This window comes from Phoenix dactylifera, chromosome 9 (genome assembly GCF_009389715.1).
Source record: "Phoenix dactylifera cultivar Barhee BC4 chromosome 9, palm_55x_up_171113_PBpolish2nd_filt_p, whole genome shotgun sequence".
Classification (NCBI taxonomy): Eukaryota; Viridiplantae; Streptophyta; class Magnoliopsida; order Arecales; family Arecaceae; genus Phoenix; species Phoenix dactylifera.
In genome coordinates, this window is record NC_052400.1 from 16,461,570 (window position 1) to 16,469,132 (window position 7,563).

Consider the following 7,563-nt stretch of genomic DNA (forward strand, 5'->3'; position numbering starts at 1 on the left):
GTTTATTAAACAGGTAAATTACAATCTGAACCTGACCCGTTTATTAAATGGGTAGCCTGACCCGACCCGTTAATAAACAGATTAGGAAATTACAATATGAACCTGACATGTTTATTAAATGGGTAATCTGATCCGACCCGTTTAACTTGTTTAATAAATAGGTCAGGAATTATGTTTAATCCGACCCGACCCGTTAAACAGATAACCTACTAATCTGTTTGCAGTTTGCCCTCCTCTTTCTCCGCCACCTCCATAAATGCCTTGACTGAGAGTTGAGACCCTCCCCCTGCTCCTTGCTATCGACTGGGGGCTTAGATTGAGCTCGGAATTTGCCATTAATTTGCTGGTCGAGGAGGAAGGAGACAGTCTAGGAGGGATTCGAGCGTGGGAGCGGAGGCGCTCAAGGACGGAGAGGGAACTGGTGGGGTTGGCCCGGGGTCTGACAGGAGGGGCCGCTTGCGGTCGTGAATGGTGACGCTGGGGTCGGCGGCCTCCAGGAAGGGTGCGGTGCTGCGCCACCGCCAGATCGCCATTTTGCGTTGCGTAGGGGCGGACACGATGGGTGGAGGGGAAGGGGGAGGACGATGGTGGGGGAGAGCCGGAACTAGAAGGTCTCCTTTTGGGGGGTGGGGGAGGTCCCTCTTACCGGAGTCGATGGGATCGTCGTTGCTGTCGTCGGATGAGGATTCATCCTCGTCGGAGTCGTCGGAGATGCCGGCGAGGCCGCGGAGTTGTCGAAGAGATGGATCCCCATCGGCCATCGCGGAGCGGAGATTGCATCTAGGCCTCTAGGGTTCAATCCCCAATCCCCATCGCGGAGCGGAAAAGCCGAAAAGGAAATGCCGAGGGGAGGGAGGAGGCTGGAGGCTGGCTTGCGGGGGTGGAAGAGGAGGTCGGGGAGGCGGGAGGGGTCGTCGGCGCCGTCGGAGGGGTCGGAGGCGGCGGGCTCGAGGGTGGGGTTCAGGTTGAACTGAACCGAAAAAAAAGGGCAGCGGTGCCCAGGTGAACGGTGAACTTGGAGAGAAGGTTTTAAACGGGTGACTGATGGGTCTTTGTGGGCTGTGGGCTGTGGCCCTTATCCAATCTGACCCATATATTAAACAGGTTATTAAATGGGTTATATAGGTTAAACGGGTTAGACATCTTAAACATGTAGCCGACCCAATTAATAAACAGGTTAAACGGGTCAACTTGTTTATGACCCAAATCCGTTTAAGCCAAACCCAAACCGGTTTATGGCGGGTTGAACACGGATCGAATTAGCGGGTCGGGTCATATTTTGCCACTCCTACCATTAAGTGTACTCACAATTACAGCTATTCTGTTCTGGATGCTGCAGCTTGTTAGTTCAAGAAGAGAAGCCACCAGTTTTGCTTTCTCCAAGGAATTTTAGCAAATGGATCTACTTGCTATTACCAGGAAGTTATCTGTCTGCAATTATCAGTTTGACATGGTCATTCTTGCACAGAGAAGCTTTTTCATTCTTCTTCTTCATTGTCTTCATCTTCATTTCCTCCTTTTAAGAAAATGTGAAATCTTTCCACTGCCTGTGGAAATGCCAAGTATGGCCGTCCTAAACTTGTGGGAATTTTTCAGCAAAGTCACCTCATACTTATGGTGACATTCCCCATTGAGCCATTCTTATCTGTTTGTGATCCTGTGATCCCAGAGGGCTTTTTTCGAGGAAAGACTCGGTCTTTCTTCTAGGCTTGGGACCCCGCCTTGCCTCTCTTCTTCTTTTTGCAACCTGGAGGCCTCTAATTTGCATTTTATGCGAGTGCCTCGGAGTATGTAATGGCAGATCCTAGCAATAGCTTGAGTACCGGCATGCCCATGGAATACGGATCCCAGAGTGCAAGACTTATTGGTGCTAGGCCCTTTGCAGCCTTTTCACCTGAGTTCTCTTTCATTTCATCATATATTTGTCTTCCTCGTAACCTTTCATTCATTAGTCATCATAATATGTCTTATTTCCACTACTTTCAGCTTGCAGACCACGCCATGTATGATTATCAATTTTTTTTTTTGTGCTAAAAACGGAAGTGTCATGCATAACATGTACGGATACAACCAAGAAAATCAAAAAGCAGTACATCACGAAGTACATGGGGCAACTCCGCCTCCCCCACCCAGAGATGGTCCCTCGAATGGTTGGCAACAAAAGTGGTCATCCAATCTGCAGCCTCGTTGGCCTTTCTAAACACGTGCTTCGCCTGAAGCACCAACCCATCAGAAATCATGGCCCGAATATCTCTCACCAATAGGTGATAATCTCCGACCCTTCTGAACACCTGCTGGATCTATTCAATGATTGTCACAGAGTCGCCCTCCAGCAAAATCTCTCCCCCACGCCAGGCATGCCGAATGTAGCACAAACCTTTCTAGGCTGCTCGCAGCTCTACCCCAGGCACCGAGGTATCAAACAAGTGGCAGCCCTCAGCAGTAACCATTTTTCCTACCTCCCTCCAGGACGCATTCATCGAAATTAACCTTGAGGAAACTCGAAGGTAGGGGCTCTCAGGTGAAAAACATCAAGTAAGACGCTCCACGAGCAGATGAGGAGTTCCAGATATTTCGAGCTGTCAAAGGTTTATCTGATCGGATCGTCTGTGAGGCCTCCATCGACAGCAATCGTGCCCTCTCCACCCCCCAAAGAGGGGCAGTTCTTTCCAAATGTCCATGCGTTCCTTGCGAGCCAGATCTGGTAAACAATATAGGTTGTCCGGACTACCTCCGATCTAGACTGCAAGGCTCCAGCCAAACGTCGAAGAATTTGAATGAAGGACACCGCATGGGTCCAGAGCATCGTAGGAAACCCCGCTTGCCTTCAGACCCTCCTAACTCGATGGTACTGAAAGATAGCATGGTCCAGAGACTTATCACTCTGACACTTCGGGTACCGGGGGTGGATACCTATGCCCCGCCCATGTAGCATGAGTTTCATTGGTAGTCTGCCCCAAACGACCTTACAGAGGAATAAAGCCACTCTAGAATACAAACAAAATCGCCAAATCCAGCCAAAATCTACCCCCAACTGCCCTCCATCCCGAATAACACAGCAACATCGACCATATTGACTCTGGACCTGCAGGAAATACTCCATATTGAAGCTTGTCATTTGGAGACCTGTAGGAAGCATCACCTTGAGACCAAATTATATTCAGCATCACCTTGAGACCAAATTATATTCTTCAGATGCCTGAGGTCCTTTACATGACCTTCTTAGTCTTTCAGCAAACAAGATTTGCTTCAATATTTGGCATAAATCCTTGGTATCCTATTATCTTAGCGCCCACCAAATATGGTGGTGCCATATTATTTTTTGCAAAACCTAACTCAATCCTCCAAAATTTAATGATCTTCTATTGACAGTGCATACGGGCTGGAAGTTGAAACGATGCAAGTTTCCGAATTCTCTGTGCCATGTTCATGCGCACCATGCTCATGGACCACGGAATTTGAGTTCAAGACGTTTTGCAATTTTTTTTTCTAGACATATGGCATATGTTCCTCCTCATCAAAACCTTGGCTTGCACTGCCTCAATTACTACAGTCAATTTTTACCAGTTCTAAAAAGATCTCACAGTTTCCTTCTCTTCAGATTCTTGGCTTGCACCGCCCTATCAATTGCTACAAAGTATTAAAATGAAAGTGAATCATTTGTAGATAATTCAGACTTGGAGCACAGAATAGTTATTTAGCTTCAAATTGCAGTGCGCTTTGGGAATGAGATACAGCCGTATCTAACAAAACAACTCACTACAATCCTGTTAATTATGCACTCCATTCACCTCTGAATGTCAGTGATACATTACGGCAATAGTACATGCTAAAGGAAATGTACGAAACAGGCAAACTTTACGCTGCTATATTCCTGGAGATTACCATCTCGAGTTGCATTAAATGACTTCTACTCTGCTAGAACTATTGCTTGCTGTTGCTCTGCTTCCCTGCTTTCTTTTTCACCATTCTCTTCCCCTCCCATTCGTCGTTGATGGTGATACCGAAGTATCACTACAGAGATAAATGCTGTAGAACGAGAATCAAAACAAGTGCTAGTATGAGGACACTCTTGTATCTCAACCCAGTCGCAAGTAGAGAGTAAATGAGATAATCATGATTGTTATTAAACTTGAAATTTTATACAACTAACAAACTCCAATATCATAATTAGGGAGCCAATTGTCTCCTTTTCTGATCATGTCCTTTGCCTCTCCTTATGTTAATGAAAATTGACGCATAACAAAATTTCTTTGAAAAAAAAGAAGAAAATTGATAGAACACACTAAATTGATAGAACATTGTTTTTTTTTGGGAGAGAGAGAGTGTGTGTGCAATGGGTATCTAGTTTTAAAAAACGTAGTGAATTTGTAAAGCATAATAAGAGAATTTTCAAATAAAAATAATGTAAATTACTAATACATAAAGATAAAAGCATCACATGATTTCACATGTGCCAAATGCTGCAGTGAAAGATGAAAATAAGAAGTTGATGCACCAACCAAGGGAAATCTCTTAATCATAGTCATCAAGATCAAGAGACTTTGAAAATGTAACAGGTTTGGAAAACATGGTAATTCTCGTAATTAGTCAATGCAAAAAAGGCTTCCCTTGATGCACGCACTTTGCCTAATTAACTTGCAAAGATTTTCATTTTTGATCCCTTAATTACCTAAGTCACCCAAGTTTTTATTATGTATCAACTCTAATATATGTTCTCTCAATCTCCATCTTTATCTTTCTTCAGCTTAGTTACACAGAATCAGGTGTGAAAGCAAACAGCTTAGATATCCTCGTTCAGCTCTGAATTATTGGGCTCCACAAAATTCCCCGAATGAGAAATTGAACGCTTTGATAGTTATATCAAGAAATAGTACCAAATCTCAGTATCAGGAGTTCTGAAGTTGTAACAGGTAAAAGGACAAACAATTCACTCTAATTACTTGTTGGCTAATCTATTATTTACTCTTAAAACTTTCTCTAAAAAGAATGCAAATAAAACAAAACCTTTCAGTTTGTAAATAAGAGCTTAGGCACATTTAAATGCACAAACATGAGGGTTAGAACTTAGAATGATCCATACTGCACAAGGAACTACATTCTGACATACATATGTGGTCATATCCCAAATTCTAATTGGTCCGAACTCTGGAGTCTAATAGGTGTGTCATCCCAAATTCTACAATGATGAAGAAACCAAAGCATCTCATGTGTACATATAGTTTGGCTAGATCAAACACATCACGACATGATGCAAAGTTGCAAACCCAACAAAGATTGACACGCTCAACTATCACATCGAGTGCTACCAACATTAATATGTATGCATGCCATTTAACCAGAAATACAGTTGTAACGACTGGAGAATAACCAGCTGCATGCATTAAGTGGAAACCATCCATCTAGTTGGCAGGAATTTGTTAACGATACCTGCGAAGATGCGCGCCTTTACACTCGACAAATTCCACAACACAGTGGCTGCTGATGCTGCTATAAGTCTCTTGCGTGGGCAAGATTCCCATGCTTCCTGAATCCAGTTTCTCGTGTTCTCAACTGACATATCATAAACATTTCTACATGTAAGAATTCCATCCATCAAATGATAGTGGTAGTTGCGTGGCTTGATATCAAATAATAAATACCTCTCCTATGTATTTGCTGTGAGTAGCAAGAGTAGAGTTTTGGGGCAGTGAAGCTCAAGAAAAAACCTGTAACGATTTCATAGAACTCAGAATGACGTGTTCTGACCATGATTTTTACAGCAATTAAGATTTGAGTATCATTTGTTATACCAGTTGCCAAAAGCCTCCACAGGGTTATCAAGTGACCGTACTTGGCCCCAAATATAAGAATAGGTGCCACCTGAGATTAAAAGCAAATGAATTTAGCGTCCTAGGAATTACCTTTGAGCTTCATAGGATAATAGGAAAATAGAACCAAGCCTGAAACTTGCCTTGAGAGTCATCGATGGCTCGCCGGAGAAAATCTCTTGGGTCTTTGCGAGAGCAGCATTGGCAATTGGCAACACTACTCGACTGACACGAAGAATGTCCTCTTCCACCAGTCGAAGGTTCCCTTTCCACTTGAGCTGCTGCCTGTACAAGTTCAAAGTCACTTGTTCAATTCCTCAAATAAACATTAAATCAAATGAGCAAGAGGGAAATAGATACCTCTGAGGAATAGAATTTTTGAAGAAGCTGAAGCCCAAAATTAAGATACCCAGATGACAAAACACAGAGATGATGCTGTAAAGAGATAAAAAGGACAGAGCTTATTACCACTTCTCAATACCTTATAATATTCTGAACAAATTTCTGAAACACATCTTGCGAAAAAATGGTCATTGGGAATACCTGAAATCATAATCCCTCGAAAAACAAGAAGATAACAAGAAGATCGATCCGAGCCCAAACCATAAGGTGGACTTTGCAACATTTTTCCACGTTATGAGTTCCAAGATCTGCTCCCCTAGCCTGTCGGGGTTAGTCTGGCCATCATCATCGTTCTCGAGTTCTGCTGCTTCTGCATCAACACATCCACATCTACATTAGCGGAATACAAAATTTCTACCGTTCAACCCATCAATCATTTGATCGATGAATGCATCCGCAAGCGTCAGATTTTATGTCTTGATGCGTACCCACCCATGATCAAAACTCAAGAACTAGAAGGGAAGATTACAGAATCAGAACATACTCGGCAATGGACCGGGAGAAGGGATGGAAGCCACCAAACTCAGCCTCTCCTTGTGGGTAACCTTTGGTCGGCTCTGCCTCCGCTTTCTTGCCCTCCCGACGTCGTCTTCCGGAGGACCCAACTCCCTCTCCTCTCTCACGATCTCCTTCTCCAGCCGCCTCCGAGCCCTTCGAACGTTCCTCGGGGACGCAGCGGAAGCAGCAGCCCTGCTCTTTCCTTTCTTGCGGTGGGCCACGGCCTGATCCAGTTTCTCCTCTGCCACGAGCCGCGGCCTGGGCCTCCGATGAGGGGAGGGTGAGAGGAGGAGGAGATCTTGGAGGGAGATGGGGCTGCAAGGGTGGATGGAGAGTTGATGCGGGGACGGCGAGGCCGTGGGCTTCTTTCTTGATGGAGGCGTGGCGACGGCGCTGGTGTGGCTCTCGGTGTGGTCGTCGTCGAAGGAGACGGCGAGACGGGAGGGGGTTCGGCTTCGGAGGCGGGGATCGGGGGAGCGGTGGTAGTGGGGAGTGGAGGGGTTGGGGGAATCCATGGAGGACGTTGGGGGAAGAGAGCTCATTCTGGGGTTCGCGGAGGAGAAAACCAAGCAGAAGATTTAGGCCTTCGTGTCTCTCGTTGTGTCGTCCGGGCTTTAGAGAACTTTGGGATGGGACTTGATTGAAGAATATAGCCGTTGAGGGCATAAAGTATGAAAGATTTGAATCCAGAGAGACGGAGAGCGAGCGGAAGGTGGGTCCAGTGCATTAAACGGTACACTGTATGTGAAGTGAACTTTATTAGCTGCTACAATTGGACTTAGGTCATATCTATCCCCCGGATCTGATCGTACATTGTGTGCGCCTGACGGTTTCTGATGAACCCAGCATCAGA

The 7,563-nt window shown here is 45.1% G+C and overlaps 1 protein-coding gene across 2 annotated transcripts; it reads right to left on the reverse strand.

Annotated features, from left to right (window-relative positions):
* Positions 1–3,663: 3,663 nt before the first annotated feature.
* LOC103721107 (reticulon-like protein B18) lies at positions 3,664–7,337 on the reverse strand. 2 transcript variants are annotated; one of them, XM_008811276.3, is made up of 8 exons: positions 6,697–7,336; positions 6,354–6,522; positions 6,171–6,245; positions 5,954–6,095; positions 5,793–5,862; positions 5,643–5,708; positions 5,431–5,553; positions 3,664–4,029 (listed from the first exon to the last, which is right to left on the reverse strand). In XM_008811276.3, exons 1-8 carry the CDS (start codon positions 7,250–7,252, stop codon positions 3,911–3,913), a joined length of 1,320 nt encoding a protein of 439 aa, XP_008809498.1. In that variant the 5' UTR covers positions 7,253–7,336; the 3' UTR covers positions 3,664–3,910. The 2 variants fall into 2 exon arrangements, with proteins under 2 accessions (XP_008809498.1, XP_038986135.1); XM_039130207.1 differs by having other exon boundaries at positions 5,643–5,862; positions 6,697–7,337.
* Positions 7,338–7,563: the final 226 nt, after the last annotated feature.

Coding starts and splice junctions, on each gene's coding strand:
- LOC103721107 (XM_039130207.1), bottom strand. CDS start 7,252: ATGAGCTCTCTTCCCCCAACGTCCTCCATGGATTCCCCCAACCCCTCC. Junction 5,863..5,953: donor AGCCATCGATGACTCTCAAG/GCAAGTTTCAGG, acceptor TTTTAATCTCAG/GTGGCACCTATTCTTATATT. Junction 4,030..5,430: donor AAAGGCGCGCATCTTCGCAG/GTATCGTTAACA, acceptor CTCGTTCTACAG/CATTTATCTCTGTAGTGATA.